Source organism: Erythrolamprus reginae, chromosome 2 (assembly GCF_031021105.1).
Source record: "Erythrolamprus reginae isolate rEryReg1 chromosome 2, rEryReg1.hap1, whole genome shotgun sequence".
NCBI classification, from domain to species: Eukaryota; Metazoa; Chordata; class Lepidosauria; order Squamata; family Dipsadidae; genus Erythrolamprus; species Erythrolamprus reginae.
The window spans coordinates 328,709,762-328,728,465 of record NC_091951.1 but is presented as its reverse complement, the minus strand read 5'-3'; the positions used below and the strand labels follow the sequence as shown (position 1 = coordinate 328,728,465).

The following is an 18,704-nucleotide window of genomic DNA, read 5'->3' as shown; positions in this document are numbered from 1 at the left end:
ATTATCATTCAAATCTGTTTTCTAGATAAAATCAGTTTGTGGTCCAAATGAGAATTCTAGCTGATGAACTAGTACAGTGGTACCTCATGATACAAACCCCTCGCCATACGAACAATCCGAGATATGAACACGGGGTTTGGAAATTTTTTGCCTCTTCTTCCAAACTTTTTCCGTCTTACGAACCCACCACCCGAATGCCGAACCTGGACGTTCGGCAAAGGTTCGGGTTCGGGTGGCCGCCAAGAAGCCCCGCCGCCCGGCTGTTGCCTTTTGAAACAGCCGGAGGGCTTCTCGGCATCTTCCCGAACGGCAAACCCGAACTTTTGCCGAACTTCCGGGTTCGGCGTTCAGGAGGCCGCCGAGAAGCCCCGCCACCCAGCTGTTGCCTTTTGAAACAGCCGGGGGACTTCTCGGCGTTCTCCTGAACGCCGAACCCGGAAGTTCGGCAAAAGTTCGGGTTCGGGTGGCCGCCGAGAAGCCCCGGCGCCCGTCTGTTGCCTTTTGAAACAGCCAGGGGGCTTCTCGGCGTCCTCCTGAACCTGAACGCCAAACCCGAACTTTTGCCAAACGTCCGGGTTTGGCGTTTGGGAGGCCACCAAGAAGCCCCGCCATCCAGCTGTCGCCTTTTGAAACAGCCGGGGGGCTTTTCGGCATTCTCCCGAACGCCGAACCCGGAAGTTCGGCAAAAGTTCGGGGTCGTCGTTCGGGTTCAGGAGGACGCTGAGAAGCCCCGCCGCCCGGCTGTCAGCTTTTCAAATGGAGGTGGGGAATCCCAATAGTGAATTCCATGGGCGGAGCTTTGACATCACGAAGACGTCCTTCCTGGAGTCCACGTTTCAGCCAGCCAGGAAGGACGTCTTCGTGATGTCAAAGCTCCGCCCATGGAATTCCCTATTGGGATTCCCCACCTCCGTTTGAGCCTCCCCGCTGGCCCGACAGCTCCGCGGCTCTTTTGAAAAGCTGACAGTTGGGTGGCAGGGCCTCTCAGCGTCCTCCTGAACCCGAATGCCGACCCCGACTTTTGCTGAACTTCCGGGTTCGGCGTTAAGGAGAACATCGAGAAGCCCCCCCAGCTGTTTCAAAAGGCGACAGCCGGGCGGCGGGGCTTCTCGACGGCCTTCCGAACGCTGAACCCGGAAGTTCGGCAAAAGTTCGGGTTTGGCATTCGGGTTCAGGAGGACGCTGAGAAGCCCCCCGGCTGTTTCAAAAGGCGACATTCGGGCGGCAGGGCTTCTCGGCAGCCACCCGAACCTGAACTTTTGCCGAACTTCCGGGTTCGGCATTGGTAGAACGCTGAGAAGCGCCCAGCTGTTTCAAAAGGTGACAGCTGGGCGGTGGCGTTTCTCCGTACTGAAGGAGTGGGTCCAGCAGTCACATGGGTTGCTCCTGTCCAATCCGTTGGAACTGAGCCTAGTATTAAAAAAGACTGCTGGATCCGCCCCTTCTCCAGAATTCGCTCAGTTCGCATCCTCGGATGTGTGTGAATGCTCGTTCCTCTCGATAAAACACCTTCCCTTCGATCTCTCTTCAATAGCAAGTAAGATTTTTCCATTACTCAGCTTGCCGGCAGTTTTTTTCTCAGCCCTACAGGGCTTTGAGTTGGGGGAGAAGTTAGCGGCTCAGCCATTTGCGGTTTTTTCCCTTCGTGCTGTAGCCGCGGCCGGTTTGTTAATTCCGGCCTTGGAGGTCCTGCCGTGAGCAAGCTTTATTCTTTTCAACTAATTAAGGGCTATTTACCTCCCGCGGTGTGGGACTTGTTTTGTCTCCCGGGCTTAGTCGCTCCTCTTGCAAATAACGGAGCAGTTATTTTGGCGCCAAGGCTCTGACGCCCAGTAAGTTGCACTTTCGGTTCTGCCCTAAGGGGTCGGCCATTAGTGCCTACAGCCCGCCGCCTGACCCTGGAGTCGTCGCTTTGAGTTCCCTCGGGCCTATTCTCCACGGAAGTGGCCTCCAACCAGTGTGCCTTGGTTTTTCTTAAAGTTAAGTTAGTGAGGCCTGCCACGCTGCACTTAAGGACAAGAACTCTTGGTATCGCCCAGGATTGCCTCTTAAGGCGCAGCTGCTCCTGGGCCTAGGAGCAGGGTCACCTATCCTCTTGGGAATTCCACAAAATAATTCTTCTCTCCCCTATTTTTTGGCTCAAGCCTTGTCTTCTGTAATTGCTCAGACTATGGCTTCCCTTCCCAAGAGAGGCACTACCAAAGGTTCCAAAGAGGTTAGGCCTACTGGTAATCCTTCTGAGCTTCCCCAGGCCTCTTCCTCCTCTTCCTCAGGCTCTCAGTCTTTAGCCAAGCCCACTAGGGCTGAGAAGAGAAGGGACCTAGCCCTACAAAAAATACATGATAAATCAGCCAAACGTTTTAAGGTGCAGGCCCAAGTGCATATCAACCCTACCCCCCCGGAGGCCTCTAACCTGCCTCCCTCTGGGGTACCTGTGCTATCCCTGGATGAGCCAAACCTAAATCCACCCCAACCTAACCTATGGGGTTTAGGTCCAGAGGAGCCAGATATTACCGAGGATTTCCCCCAGCCAGAACCTGTTCAGGGCCTCAGGGATCCTCAGGCTTTTCCGGCTGATATTTCTTCCTTGCCACCGGAGTTTCAGTCTATCTTGACTATTCTGACTAACACTATTGATGCTAGACTCTCATCTTTAAATGTACCTCCTCTGTCTCATCCTCCCCCTCGCTCCTCCCGTCCCGTGAGTTCTTCTCCTTCCTACAGAGCCCCAGTCATGGAGGTCTCTGACTCCTCTCAGGAAGAGGATGAGGACGTGGATGCAGAAGAGGATGATGACCCCTTTCAGCGTCTGTCGGAGGATGAGGAATCTCAGATTAAGATTCCAGCCCCAGCTGCTATTTTCCCTTCGCAGCTTTTCAAATCTCTCCTGCTAAAAGCTAGAGTATCCACGGGGCTAGCCGGGCAAGAGAAGCAAGCTACTCCTTCCACAGACCCCCCAGAGGAAAATCTTCCTTACTTCATGGAGGAACAGGAAGACAATGAGGTAATTCCTATGCCCAAGTTGTTTAAGGATGCCTTGCTTAAACAGTGGGACCACCCAACCATAGGCTTCACTCCCACTCCCAAGGACAAGAAGCTCTACAAGCTCTCCCCCTCCTATGAGGAACTCCTAACATGTCCCAGGCCAGATGAACCAGTGAAGACGCTCCACTCAACGGCTGCCATGCCTGGCGAGGCAGAGGAGGTCCTCCGGCCAGAGGACAAACGACTTGAACAAATGCTCAAAAGAAGTCTCCTTGCAGACTCATGGGCCATTAAGAGTGCTGCAGCGGCATCCTTCTTTTCCAGAGCTATGCTCTTATGGCTTCGTCAGCTCCAACTACACCTGCCTCCAGATGACTTACGGGGCCAACAGGATTTCAACAAAATTTTCGCAGCTGCCCAATATATAGCAGATGCTACTCTCCAATCTTCCAGATTTGCAGCCAGATCAGTAGCAGCCTCCACAACGGCCAGAAGGCTTCTATGGCTCCGCCCTTGGCAGGCGGGGGTAAGACAGAAATGGCAGTTAGCTATGGGTCCACTGAAACGTAACCTCCTCTTCGGAGATCTTCTGGACCCTCTCCTTACGGAAAACGCAGACAAGAAAAAGGTCTTGGGACCTACCACCAAGAAGGCCCCGAAACCGCAGTCCTTTCGGCGCACCGGGCGTCAGCAGGATCAAAGCTTCGCATTTCACAAGAGCCCAGGTCAGTATTCCCCTCGCTTTCGATCCCAAGCTAGAACCACCAGGGGCAGAGGGTCCCGCTATCAGAGAGGATCCTCTACTACCAGAACCTCCAAAAGAACCAGATGGTAAGTTTTCTCACCTGCCTATAGGCGGTCGCCTAGCCTGGTTCTCTTCCGCCTGGCACCGCTCTTGTAAGGACCCCTGGGTCATTGACACAGTGGAAAGGGGCCTAAGGTTAGAGTTTATTTCTTCTCCCCCTAACCGTTTTATTTCTTGTCCCTCTCCCAGTTCCTCTCCATCTCGTATTCGAATGGAGGAGGCTATTTCTCATTTGTTGACTATTAGAGCTATTCAACCGGTCCCCTCTCTCCAGAGAGGTTTAGGCTTCTATTCCATCCTCTTCATGGTCCCTAAGACTTCTGGAGGCTGGAGAGCCATCTTGGACCTAAAGAAATTAAACCGCTTCATTAAATATAGAAAATTCAAAATGCACTCCCTATCTTCCATTTTATCAGCTCTTCATCGAGGAGACTTTATGGTGTCTCTAGATCTCACTGAGGCCTACCTCCATATCCCCATTGCCAAGGTCCATAGGAGATTTCTGCGCTTTGCCTTTCAAGGCAGGCATTTTCAGTATAGGGCTATGCCTTTTGGGCTCTCCTCAGCTCCCAGGGTTTTCACTAAACTCTTGGGATCCTTGGCGGCTCATATCCGGGCCTCTCCCATTCATATTTTATGTTATTTAGATGACATTTTAATTCATGGTAATTCCAGAGCTGGTGTAGCTGCAGACCTCTCCTCTACCATGTCGGTTCTACAGAACCATGGTTTTTCCATAAACCTTAACAAGAGTCATCTTGATCCATCCACTTCCATTCTGCATCTGGGGACTATCATTAATTCCGAAATATCCCAGGTTTTTCTCTCCAATGAGAGAAAACGCAGCATTTTGGATCTCATTGCTCGCATCCTGCCCCAGCAATCGGCCTCCATTGTCACCCTATCCTCCCTTTTGGGTAAGATGGTGTCATGTATTGGTATTGTTCCCTGGGCCCGCCTTCACGCCAGGGAACTTCAATGGCTACTATTACCATTTCAGAGATCAGGCCACAGCAACTCGAACCGACGCATCACCATCCCACCGACGGTTCGCAGATCCCTCAAGTGGTGGACTTCTCCAGCCCTAGACAAGGGATCCCCTTTCCGGTGTCCCGACCAGTTTGTAGTCACCACAGATGCCAGCCTCTCGGGCTGGGGAGCCCACGCCCAAGGTTTTTTAGCTCAGGGCACATGGTCACCGGAGGAGGCTTCCAAGCCCATCAATTGGCTAGAATTAAGAGCCGTGTCTCTAGCTCTAAAGCAATTCCAACCTCACATATCCAACCAACATGTGCTGATTCTCACCGACAATATAGCCACCAAAAGCCATATTTGCAGACAGGGAGGCACAAGATCCAAGGCCCTCATGAGGGAGGCCCTGAAGTTGGGTCTTTGGGCAGAGAAAAATCTCCAATCGCTTCTAGCCGATCACATCTCGGGGAGCCTCAACGTCCAAGCGGACTGGCTCTCACGAGCCACCATAGATCCAGGCAAGTGGAATCTCCATCAGTCACTGTTCCACCAAATCTGCCTCAGATTCGGCCATCCAGTGTTGGATCTATTCGCGACCAGAGACAATACCCAGCTTCCCCGCTTCATCTCCAGGTTCCCGTCTCCGGGAGCGGAGGCAGTCAATGCCCTCAGGAGTCCTTGGCCTCCAGGCCTACTGTATGCCTTCCCTCCAATTCCAATTCTGCCAGACGTGATCAACAAAATCCTCCTGGAGAAAGCACGTGTAATCCTGATTGCCCCTCACTGGCCTCGCAGGCCCTGGTTCGCGGACCTTCAACAACTGTCCGTCCAGGACCCCTGGCGACTCCCCGCTTCGGAGGATATGTTGCGGCAGGGGGCCTCCTTCCATCCGGATCCAGAGTGGTTCCACCTCACCGCCTGGCTGTTATCCGGAGGGACTTAGACCTGCGAGGGTATGACCCAGACACAGTGGAAATCATTCTGAAGTCTAGAAGGGGGTCTACCAATCGGATCTACGACCATACTTGGTCCAAATTTCATCAGTGGTGCTCGCAGGAGGGCTTATCCCCCCTGTGTCTTCCCATACACAGGATAATCGCCTTCCTTATGAAAGGTTTTCACCAAGGTCTCTCTACCAGCACCATCCGCCGCCATCTGGCCGCTATCTCTTCCGTCTTGGCGGGGCCTCGCAGGCAGCCCCTACGCTCCCTTCCAGAAATCCAAGAATTTCTAAGAGGAGTGGCCAATCTCAGGCCTTCTAAAATCCACAGATATCCAACCTGGGACTTGCCACGGGTTCTCCACTCTCTTACTCAAGCACCTTACGAACCCCTGAACTCTGCGTCCCTCAGGTACCTATCCTTCAAGGTAGCATTCCTGGTGGCGATTACTTCCGCCCGACGCATATCTGAGTTGGCAGCCCTTTCTATCAGACAGGACCTCTGTCAGTTTCATCAGGATAAGGTGGTTCTGCGGCTGGACCCCACCTTTCTACCCAAGGTCAGTTCCATGTTCCACAGATCTCAGGATATCGTTTTACCTTCTTTCTGTCTCCAACGAGAGCATCCCCTGGCGATTAGATGGCACACTCTAGATCTCACTAGAGCGCTAAAGATTTATATCCAACGCACAAGATCCATCCGGAGATCTGAAGCACTCTTCATAGCCTACCATCCCAGATCCTTGGGATCCAGAGTGTCTTCCACAGTAATAGGTCGTTGGATCAGAGGGGCCATCTCAAAGGCCTACGAGACAGCTTCCCTCTCCATTCCAAGGAATATTACAGCGCATTCCACCAGAAGTGCTGCCACATCTGCCGCTTGGGCGACTCAGGCTCCGTTGGAAGAAGTCTGCAAAGCAGCCACTTGGGCCTCGCCAAATTCCTTTATAAAACACTACAAGATTGATTCGTACGCATCAGCAGACGCTGCCTTCGGAAGAAGAGTACTCCAATCCGTTATCTCTCACGATAGCAATGTACTCCCACCCTAGGGACCTATCTCTTGGGTATGTCCCATGTGACTGCTGGACCCACTCCTTCAGTACGGAGAATAGGCGTTGATTGCTTACCTGAACGCCTCTTCTCGTACGGTGAGTGGGTACAGCAGTCACTTCCCTCCCTTTGTGTGGTCTTCTTTACCTTCTATTCTAATTTCTTATAACACATGAGAGTTGAACATTAAAGAGCTTCACTACTGAGCCTAGTCTACGGATTCGCGAATTCTGGGGAAGGGGCGGATCCAGCAGTCTTTTTTAATACTAGGCTCAGTTCCAACGGATTGGACAGGAGCAACCCATGTGACTGCTGTACCCACTCACCGTACGAGAAGAGGCGTTCAGGTAAGCAATCAACGCCTATTTTGGCGTTTTTTTTTTCTTGCACTCATTAATTCGTTTTACATGGTTTCCTATGGGAAACAATGTTTCGTCTTACGAACTTTTCGCCTTACGGACCTCCTCCGGGAACCAATTAAGTTCGTAAGACGAGGAATAACTGTATTCTCTCCCAGTCAAATGAAACATTCCTTCTGCTTGGAGAATGTTTTTAAATTTGGGAAAAAAGAGTAATCTTTTCTCCAAATTTAGTAATTATCCTGGAAGACATTTCTTTAGTTACACATTAATACTTTGAGTTTTAAATGTTTTGTATAAGATGTATCAGTTTATTTGTTAAGCTTTTTTATCTATTGCAGTTTTCATTTATATCTATACACCATTTGGTTATTATGGCTGTAAAATAAATATTATCAGGCAATGCTCAGTTTACGGCATTTGTTTAGCAATACAATGGTGCTGAAGGAGTGATTATTATGACCAGTCCCCTTAAATCCCAGCTGCTCCAACACCACTGTATGACTTTATAATCTTACCTGTTGGCTTCATACAAGCAAAGTCAATGGACATCCTCACACCTTCCCTGAGCCATGATGTGGTTGTGCTGAGCATCCTTGGCAATTCACACACACTCCTCACCTGGCAGGAGCTATTCCAAATCTTCCCCCAGACTTGCAACACATCTCACACACGCTCCCTCTACATCATTCGTGAGCTTTGCTGCCCTCATATTGTCCCTCCCTGGCCATTTGTGCATTCCCCTCTCGCCCTGCAGCAGCCACAAGCTCTATCTTGCTTGCCCCATGTCTTCCCTGGTAGTCATGCACCTTCTTGAGTTTCAATGTGCTTGGACCATGCCTCCCTTCTCCAACCCAGCAGTAGTTCACTCCAAGTCCTGCTGAGCTTGTACTGTCTGTGTCTCCCTGCTACTACACTCTACAACTGCTGCTTGTGCATCCTCACACACCCTCTGCTATCCAGCAACAACTACCTCAGGCCTTATTGAGTTTGGCCACACCTTCCCAGCACTTGCACCATGGCCCCAGCTCCTTCTATCCCCAGCAACAGTCACTCACTTGCTTTTGGGCCAAGTTAGAAACCTTTCTTGAACTTGCAACTTCCTTGCAGCTTCCCCACCGACAGAAATGCTGGTCCTAATTACCTTCATAACTCTGAGACTACCTGTATTATTATATATAATAATTCTGTATATCTAGGTTTGAAAAATAGGTTTTATAGCTGAGAGAAAACAGTAGCAATGGGTATATTTCTGCCCTTCTCAGCATGTTTCCTAATAACTGACATAATTAATTCAGTAGCATTGATTTACAAAGAGTAGCTTGCAGACCTTTAACCTGGCAGTGAAGTAGGAATTTATCCGAGCCTCAGCCTGTAATTTAGAAATCTACATAGACTTCTTAGACTTTATCTTCATTAATGCTTGTAATAATGATGTTTAAAATAAAAGCCTCAGCCTGTAATTTAGAAATCTACATAGACTTCTTAGACTTTATCTTCATTAATGCTTGTAATAATGATGTTTAAAATAGAAGAAGTAGGTTATGTCTTGCAATCAATATATATGTTGAAAGCATGGAACATTCAGATAATGGGATGTGATGGTTCCATTCTAGTTCTAGTTTACACTGGTGAAATTTCTCCTTATATATTATGTCCCCATTTGATTACTAAGAAGATTTCGGACAAACTGGGATAGATTCATGAAAGCACAGAAGATAATCAGAGAACTTGTCCTATGAAGTCAGACTGAATAAGCTTACCATATTGTCCTGGGAATTACACTGCTCAAAAAAAAATAAAGGGAACACTTAAACAACACAATATAATAATTATAATTAAAGTAATTAATAATTTATTAGATTTGTATGCCGCCCCTCTCCGAACACTCGGAGCAGCTCACAACAATAGTGAACAATGTAAACAAATCCAATACTTAAAAAGACATCTAAAACCCATGTCATTAAAAAAACCATACAACTCAATCATACCATACATAAACCATATTAGCAAGGGGATACTTCAATTACCCCATGCCTGGCGACATAGGTGAGTTTTCAGAAACTTACGAAAGGCAAGGAGGGTGGGGGCGGTTCTAATCTCCGGGGGGGGGAGTTGATTCCAGAGGCCCGGGGCCGCCACAGAGGAGGCTCTTCTCCTGGGGCCCGCCAGATGACATTGTTTAGTTGACGGGACCCGGAGAAGGCCAACTCTGTGGGACCTAATCAGCCACTGGAATTCGTGCGACAGAAGACCGTCCCAAAGGTATTCTGGTCCGATGCCATGTAGGGCTTTATAGGTCATTACCAACACTTTGAATTGTGACCGGAAACTAATCGACAGTCAGTGCAGGCCGGGGAGTGTTGACGAGGCGTGGGTGAATCTAGAAAGGCCCATAATTGCTCTCGTGGCTGCATTCTGCACGATCTGAAGTTTCCGAACACTCTTCAGAGTTAGCCCCATGTAGAGAGCATATAAACTCCAAGTAAATCAAACTTTTGTGAAATTAAACTGTCCACCTAGGAAGCAACACTGATTGACAATTTTATTTTGTTGTCAGTACATTCTACTTTGTACAGGACAAAGTATTCAATGAGAATATTTCATTCATTCCGATTTAGGATGTGTTATTTGAGTGTTCCCTTTTTTTTTTTTTTTTGAGCAGTATAGAAGCTAAAGGAGAGATAACATCTTTCAAGTAACTGGAAGAAATGTCCCACAGAAGAAAGCTAATGATTATTTTTCTTTATGCCAAACTCCAAATTCCTACTTCACTGCCAGGTTAAAGGTCTGCAAGCTATTCTTTGTAAATAATGGAATAATGATTTTAAATCACAAGGAGGCAGATTCCAATTGATTGCTAGGGCAAGTTTTTTTTTAAAAAACCAGTAAGAACAATTTCACAATTATTCCAAGAGATAATAAATTATTTTCAGTGGAGGTGTTAGGGAGCTGGTGGATAGTTCTGTTTTGGTTTTTTAAATCTTCAAATAGTTATATTCATTAGACATTCATTCTGGAGTAGCTCTTTTCAGATCTGCGAATGTGTGAAGTTACCTTTATTTATTGTCTTACAAAGCTTGGATTTCTGTCTTTATTCCACTGAACCGTTAGATCACTAGATTTTTTTAAAAATGGTTTTTAGTTCAAGAGAAAAAAAAGATGCTGGTCCAATGGTGAAACAGTAACTAGTTTCTAGTACATCGATACCCATTAAATGTTGGAATTCTGACAGATGCCATGTAATGTAAATATTTAATCCATAAAAAAGATTTTATATTCTTCAGCAAAAGTATATAATCACAATTTTATCATAATTAATTTTAATACAACTTAGACAAGAATATTGGTTCCTACCTAACAATTCTTAATAGATTTAAAAATTGATTCTACAAATTAATGACATGGTGATGTCATCTTCAAATCAATTTCAATATCCGATAATTACATAGACATGCCATTTTCTAGACATTATTTTGTCCTCGCTTTCTTCCCTGGATTGAGATCTTCCCTTTGAATCATCTGGCTTTCTTGCCCAAGTCAAGATTAGAACTCCATGTTCCTAGTCCAGGACCTTCACCATTAGACCAAACCCAGCTTTTATTTGTTATTATCAACCTAAACAGTGCACCAAAAGATGAAGTTTACAGATCATAATCAATTATAACCATCTAGTGCAAGTTGATGGATTGCTTTGAATTTTTTCTGAGATTGAGAGAGAATAACTGGCCCAGGGTCACGCAGTTGGCTTCCATGTCTTAGAGAAACTAGAATCTTTTTCTTCCTGCTCTTTAATTATCTAGCACAGAGGTCTTCAGACTTGGCAACTTTAAGACTTTTGGACTTAAACTCCAAGAATTCTCCTGCCAGCACAACTGGCTGGAGAATTCTGGGAGTTGAAGTCCACAAGTCTTAAAGTTGCCAAGTTTGGGGACCTCTGATCTAGCACTTTAGCCATGATAGGACACTAGCTCTCAGACAGTTCATCTACTGAATATTTGTATAAAAATAGAAGCAAAATACTGAACAATCATCCATCTTTGTTTTAGATATGTATGGAAATAACTGTTCTCATCCTTTTCTCATACTGCACATCTGTAATGATTTTTTTTCATATTTAGAGATGTTAAAGCTTTTAATTTTGAAATATAGGAAGTGACCATTAGTTGTAGAAAAATGCTAGATATTATGTTCCTGAAAAAGCAACTCTTGTGAAACAAATATTCTGTTATTTTACAGCCACAAATCTATGCAAATGCAAAATGTATGAGCGAGTTCTATATTTTGTCTTTTGTCCACAATCAGGTGTAAGTAACATGGCCTTTCGTCATTTAATTGAGTTTACATATACTGCAAAACTAATGGTCCAAGGAGAAGAGGAAGCAAACGACGTCTGGAAAGCAGCTGAGTATCTTCAGATGTTGGAAGCCATTAAAGCACTTGAAATCAGGTGAGCATGGTCAAATTACATTTTCATTCACTTTTGACATGTCCCTGAAATATGACAGTGCTGCTGGCAGATTTTATATATACACGTTGCAGTGTTTGCAGCTGAAAATGCAACTTGATAGGGAAACATACCCAATTCTTACTCCCAGGAAAATCTGTGAGGTTTATTCATTTTTCTGCATATTCTTTTTTTAAGCACGTGTTCCCAATCTGAAATATGCGCAACCTGAAAAAAATGATAACATATAGCTGGGCCAAGTATGATTCTTGATTTGCTTGAAGGCATTTAGCACAATAAAGTGGACTTTATGATGCTGAACATATGTAAATTGAAACAAACAATAGATTATATAATCTAGTGGTCTAATGCAAGAAACTGAGATGAGGAATTAAGGGTTCTCATGATATTGCTGACCTTCACCTTCCATAGTCTCTGACAGTTAGCCCTGGTAGCCTAACAATATTTGGATGGCAAAGGAATAAGTGAATAAGCCTCTGTGTACAGTTTTAATGTGTGTAGAACAAAATGTTGTTGAAAGCCAAGCACTACTATTTAATGTTTTGCAGAATGCAGAAGAGTTATGGTCTCCCTTCAAAGAGCTTGCAGTCTAAATGAACTGGGCAGAACGTATTTGATCATAGAGGACCAGGCTTTATAAAGAAATAGCTGGGGTATGTTATTCTGGGAATCGAATCTGAATTCGAACTTGCACCCCTGGCAACCCAGTGGGATGGGAAGGAAGCATAATCAGAAGTAAATGAATTAAAAAGAGAATCAGGGATTTAAGGAGCTCTCAGGGAAAAAAAAGTGTAGTTGGTGGGTAATATTGAAAAAGGGGAGACCATTCTCTGTATGGAGAAGTCACCATGGAAAAGAAGCATAAAATCATGGCTGAGACAAAGACAGATGCACTTAGATACAATAGAGAGAATGAGAGATTAGAATCAACAGATAGACAGACTAAATGATTCTGGAATAATTTGCCAGGCTGATCCAGTTGAAAAAGTGATAAAAATAGAACTTGAAATTTAGAGATTGTTTTGACATTACGCTGGTGTGAACACCACTCGGTGTTAAATATAGTATTTCTACCAGTGCCAGCTAAGGCTATGTGGCATTCAAGGAATGGCTTGTAAGTGGTTACCAGCTATTGGGAGGAGATCTGCCTTGCCCTAGATCCTCTTCCCTAATAATAAGATTCAACCAGAGAAAACAGCCACAAAAAGTTTAATCAATTTATGAAGAGTGAACAAGCAGATTATCATCTTACTAGCATGGGAACTGTGGGGGAGAATTGAGCAAGGACTGGGTGGAGAAATTCCCAAGTCCTTAGGTCATCATGAACTATGGCTAGTGGAAGAGAAACTTGTATTACTCAACTGCCAAGGAATGTCTAAACCAGTGGTGGGTTGCTACTGGTTCAGTTCTGCTGGAAGGCTCCACCCACCCATCCTGGAAGCTTCCGCGCATGCGTGAACTGGTAGCGACGGAATTTAGAACCCATCATTGGCCTAAACCAATGCTTCTTAACCATGGCAACTTAAGTTGTGTGGACCTCAACTTTTGTAAGTCTACATGTTAAGTTCTACAGGTTGAGAAGCACTAGTCTAGAAACCACATAGTTTCTGTAACTGCCCACTCAGAGCTGGTGAATATTAATGGTACATTGGGGACATTAATTGGGAAAGAAGTACAAGTCTTATCTCCAAAACACCAGACTTTTGCAAATAAGTAGAGAAAGACTATGCTTAAACAACATGGAATGCTCAACCTAATGCTAGAATTCTGGAAAAGTGGAGAATGGGAGACACAGCCAACAGAAGAAGGAAGATCCTTCCTTCCTAACTTATAAAATGCTGGATATTTTAAATCTGATATAGCAATATATTACATAGTCTTCCTGTTAAAGGTATTAAGGTGCTATTCAACACAAGTACAGTGATACCTTGTCTTACAAAGTTAATTGGTTCCGGGATGAGGTTCTTAAGGTGAAAAATTTGTAAGACGAAACAATGTTTTCCATAGGAATCAATGGAAAAGCAATTAATGTGTGCAAGCCCAAAATTCACCCTTTTTGCCAGCCGAAGAGCCCGTTTTTGCACTGCTGGGATTCCCCTGAGGGAGCATCAGTGAAATCACAGCATCGCAAAAACACCGAAGTCCTTGAAACCCCACCTCCGGACCTCTGTGTTTTCGCAATGCTGCGATTTCACTGAGGCTCCCCTCGCTGGGAAACCCCATCTCCGGACTTCTGTTGCCAATGAAGCGCCCGTTTTTGCGCTGCTGGGATTCCCCTGCAGCATCGCAAAAACACGGAAATCTGGAGGTGGGGTTTCCCATGGAGGGGAGCCTCAGGGGAATCCCAGCAGCGCAAAAACGGGTGCTTCACTGGCAATGGAAGTCCAGAGGCGGGGCATCCTAGGGCGGCGGTGGGTTTGTAAGGTGAAAGAGGCAAAAAAATCTTAAACCCCGGGTTTGTATCTCGAAAAGTTTGTATGACAAGGCGTTTGTAAGAGGAGGTATCACTGTATTTGTTATTCTGATTGGCTGCCTCTTCACAAATGTGCAAATGAAGGAACGTTCTGATCAGAAACTTTACCCAAAATTCTGGGAGTCTCTTTCTAAAATGGTACCAATTTTCAGACAAGCTTTGAAACCTCTTTTCCTTAGAAACTAGCATTTAACAAATCATCAACCATCATAGGACTGAAAGCTGAGTAAACTTACATAGCATTGTTATGTCGGTAGAAGTTGCATTTATTGCAATGGACAATTTTGTGAACATCCTTTTTCCTTCCGATTTAATCCTGTTTAAGTATCAAGGAATTGCTTAGGAGCAATTTTCATTTTCCCAATCCTTCCCTTTAAGGAGACTACATTCCTGCTAACGTCTGGGTATAGCAAAACATTGCTTCTTTAGCCGTGTTGCAGTGCTTAACTTTAATCCCGTTTCTTGTTCAGCCCTATATCAGTAGCCAACTTACTTCGACTCTTTCATTTTTCATGCCTTACTATGTCCTTCCTGATCTTCTCTAGGAACAAAGAAAATGCATCATCGCTTGAATTAAATCAAGTTCAAGATAAAAATAAAGCCACAAAGAGGAAGATAGCAGAGACCTCTAATGTTATTACTGAAACGTTGCCTTGTGCAGAATCTGAACCAGTTGAAATTGAGGTGGAGATTGCCGAAGGGGCTCTCGATGTGGAGGAAAATAACATTGAGTCCCTTGAGGAAGTGGCTTCTGGTGAACAGCCAATAAAGTACATACAGACTACAGACACTTCAGATGACTCTGCTTTGGCTCTTCTGGCAGATATCACCAGCAAGTTCCGCCATGGAGAAAGGAAAAATGAAATTCAGGAGGAATGTGACAACTTATCTGATCCAATGGGCAAACATATGGAAGGCATTGAGATCATGGAACTTCAGCTGTCGCATGTCAACAATCTTTTCCATTGTGAAAAGTGCAATCGCACATTTAAATTCCTTTACCACTTTAAGGAGCATATGAAAACACATTCCACTGAAAGCTACAAGTGTGATCTATGCAACAAAAGATACTTGCGTGAGAGTGCGTTGAAGCAGCACCTTACTTGTTACCACCTTGATGAAGGTGGAACAAACAAAAAACAGAGACCTGGGAAAAAAATACACGTTTGCCAATACTGTGATAAACAGTTTGATCACTTTGGACATTTTAAAGAACACCTTCGGAAACACACAGGTACCTGCAATTCTAATTGTATACTGGCTACATCTCTTTCCGTAATTATATCCAGAGATGTTAAACTCTTAATATGATATACAGTGGTACCTCGGTTCTCGAACGCCTTGGTTTTCGTACATTTCGGATACTGAACAAAATTTTCTGCAAAAATTTGCTTCGGTATCCGAACAAAAATCCGGATACTGAACAGAAAATTTTGTTTACTATCCAAAATGTGAGACCAGGGCAGCTTTGCAAAGCAGCTGCCACAAGATCTGAGGGGATGGGGTGAGAGGGAATGGGAGTCGGGATCTGACACACCCCTCCTGGCCACCCTCTTAACAGCCTCCCAGTCTCTACCATCTAACTGCTCCAAGCTGCAGGAAGGGTAGGGCTGGCTGCAATACCAGCAGCTTCGGGGGGCTCCTTTCCTCAGCGGTTCAGTCTGTTACCTCCAGGCAGCTGCACCAACTTTTTCTTTCCCGGCGGTGGCGGCTCCGGCGGCTTCCCTTCATCACGTGACGTTCCCAATGCTGCTGCTGCTCCTCGAAGGGAAGCCATCGCCGCCGCTGGGAAAGAAAAAGTTGGTGCAGCTGCCTGGAGGTAACAAACTGAACCGCTGAGGAAAGGAGCCCCCCGAAGCTGCTGGTATTACAGCCAGCCCTACCCTTCCTGCAGCTTGGAGCAGTTAGACGGTAAAGACTGGGAGGCTGTTAAGAGGGCGGCCAGGAGGGATGTGTCAGATCCTGACTCCCATTCCCTCTCACCCCGTCCCCTCAGATGTTTATCCCATAGGAAATAGAGGAAATAGATTTAATTGGTTCCCAGCAAGTCAATGGGCTGGGAACCAATTAAATCCATTTCCATTATTTCCTATGGGATAAATTAATTCGATTCTCAACCAAATCGGTTCTCGACCACACTTCCGGAACGAATTGTGGTCGAGAACCAAGGTACCACTGTACCTTAAGGCTGTGCAGTGCTTTAGATTCAAAGGCAAAAAAAGTGTAGATAACTCTGAACCAAGCACATCTTTTCCTACAATTGTACACTCATTGTAGCTACCTCTTGCAGGCAAAAGGCAAGAGTTTCAAGTCCAAGGTTTGCAAGACAAACAGGAAAACATTTGCTTTTGGTCTTAGTTATCTATAATTTATTTTCCTATATGAAGTGGCAGTGTGGTGTTGTTCATTGATGTAGACAAGCTAGAACATTTGTTACTCCTGGAATGATTAACAAATTGGGTAAGCATAATTCTTCTTTTTTTTCTGTGGAATTAATACATACTGACTTTGGAATTACAACTCCGTGGAGCGTTGACTTATAGATTCCCATGATTGAAGACTTGAACAAATCAGATGGGAATTGCTGGGTTCTTTTTTTTTTACCTCCCGAGCTAGAAAAAATCTGAATAATTAGATTGAATGTAAGAAGTAGATGAGCGAAATAGTCTTTTATCCTGAGAGAACCGCTTGTTTTGGCTTTACTTAATGAAATACTGTAAGATGAAGTAAGGTTTTCAAATACATATTTGAAGAACTACTGTTTCAATCAATTCCTTCGAGATTGGGTGGCATAGAAGTCGAATAAAATAAACAAACCAACCATATTAACAATGAAATAATTTCACAATAATTTGATGTTGTGTTCTCATGTGGTTTCATTAGTGTATAATTTATGAAGTGTATTGAATGGAAATGTAGTTCTTAATTTGATATTTTGTATTATACTTGTAACTTTTCTTAATTTGAACTCCCAACAACTTTAGTCAAAGTGGTCACAATTGAGGCACTAGCTTAACAGAAAGTTGTGTCTTTTCATATCTTATGTCAGTGATTTGCACATTATAGTTTGTTTGTTTGTTTGTTTGTTTGTTTACTTACTTACTTACTTACTTACTTACTTACTTACTTACTTACTTATTAGATTTGTATGCCGCCCCTCTCCGTAGACTCGAGGCGGCTAACAACAGTAGTAAACAGCATATAACAAATCTAATGTTTAAAATAATTAAAAACTCTTATTTAAAACCAAACATGCACACAAACATACCATGCTTAATATTACCTTAGGAAATTTTTCAATTTCTGGAATGAATTTATAATTGGAAATAATGTGTTAATTTTCAAAACAGCAATCTGCATTGCTAACCTTACAGATGGAATGCAATAGGTGACTTCTCTTGTATGCTGGTTTTTAAATAGATTTCTGTTTCTATTTACCTTGATAGGTGAAAAACCATTTGAATGTCCAAACTGCCATGAACGTTTTGCTCGGAACAGCACCCTCAAATGTCATTTGACAGCATGCCAGTCTGGTGCAGGTGCTAAAAAGGGGCGAAAGAAGCTTTATGAATGCCAGGTTCGTAACAAAGAAAATGATTGGGTTTGAATTTCTAATGTCATAGTGGCAAAATTAAAGAGGAATTTGATGAAGAAACAACATGATCCTCTGCTTAATATCTTACTTTAAAACTATTTTGTACAAGGAAAATGTAAAGAATAGATAAGTGAGAGTCGCAAAGATGCTTCCTCCAAAAAGCAACCTGGACTTTCTTGGGAGGGGGTTTGTCTTTGAAAACGTTTTGTTTCTCATCCCAGAAATTCATTCAAGATAGTTGAGGGGATAACAGTACTTTTTTCATGCCTTCATAAGCATCTACTAGGAAACTGATCAAAACTGAGGAACTACCTGAATGGCTGTTGGGTATCTCCTTGATGCTGCTCTTTTCTAAGATATCGATTTTTTCCAAGAGGTGGAAATTTATTTTATTTTTTTAAATACTATTTTGCCCTCAGCTCTAGAATTATACAACCTTTTGGCCTTCGGGAATATGCTGACCGTTGGGTGATCCGAGCTGTGCTTTAAATCTAGATAAGGCAAAGTCTCTCTTTTTTTCATGGGGAGTTGGGGATTTTGAAAGATGATGATGATGATGATGATGATGATGATGATGATGATGATTATTATTATTATTATTATTATTATTATTATTATTATTATTAATTAGATTTGTATGCCGCCCCTGTCCGAGGACTCAGAGCGGATATTTAAATATTTTGCAAGGCTCAAAACTCCCCAAGCCCTGTATACAAAGGGGGGGGGGGGGGGACCTCCCAGTTTTTCTCCATCCACTCTTTTATAGCAAATCTACAGATTTTTTTCCCTTCAACTTCCTTGCTGTTACTCTGTATTCTGTAAACCAAAGGTGTCAAACTCAAGACCTGCAGGCCAGATCCAGCCCATAGGGTGCTTAGATCTGGCCCATGGGGCCATCCTCGAAACAGTGAAGGACCAGCCTGCGGTGCCTCAGCACAATCCTCCTGAACTCTGGTTTTGGCTACAATGGCCTCCTGCAGCCCTCTGCCAGTGAAAACAGAGCTCAGGCAGGCCCTCTCCCCAAGCTCCATTTTTGTTGGCAGAGGGCAATAAG

General features: G+C 44.5%; 1 protein-coding gene across 5 annotated transcripts in view; it reads left to right on the top strand.

The window, feature by feature from the left end:
* Positions 1 to 18,704, top strand: part of ZNF131 (zinc finger protein 131) — a 32,955-nt gene that overhangs the window by 11,570 nt on the left and 2,681 nt on the right. For 4 of the 5 annotated variants that reach the window (XM_070743379.1, XM_070743377.1, XM_070743378.1 and 1 more), the window contains 3 exons: positions 11,420 to 11,564; positions 14,601 to 15,289; positions 17,502 to 17,632. In XM_070743379.1, coding sequence (XP_070599480.1) covers positions 11,420 to 11,564; positions 14,601 to 15,289; positions 17,502 to 17,632 — 965 coding nt within the window. Of the gene's footprint in view, positions 1 to 11,419; positions 11,565 to 12,130; positions 12,236 to 14,600; positions 15,290 to 17,501; positions 17,633 to 18,704 lie in introns of those variants that run through there. The other variant, XM_070743380.1, reaches the window with a different exon arrangement.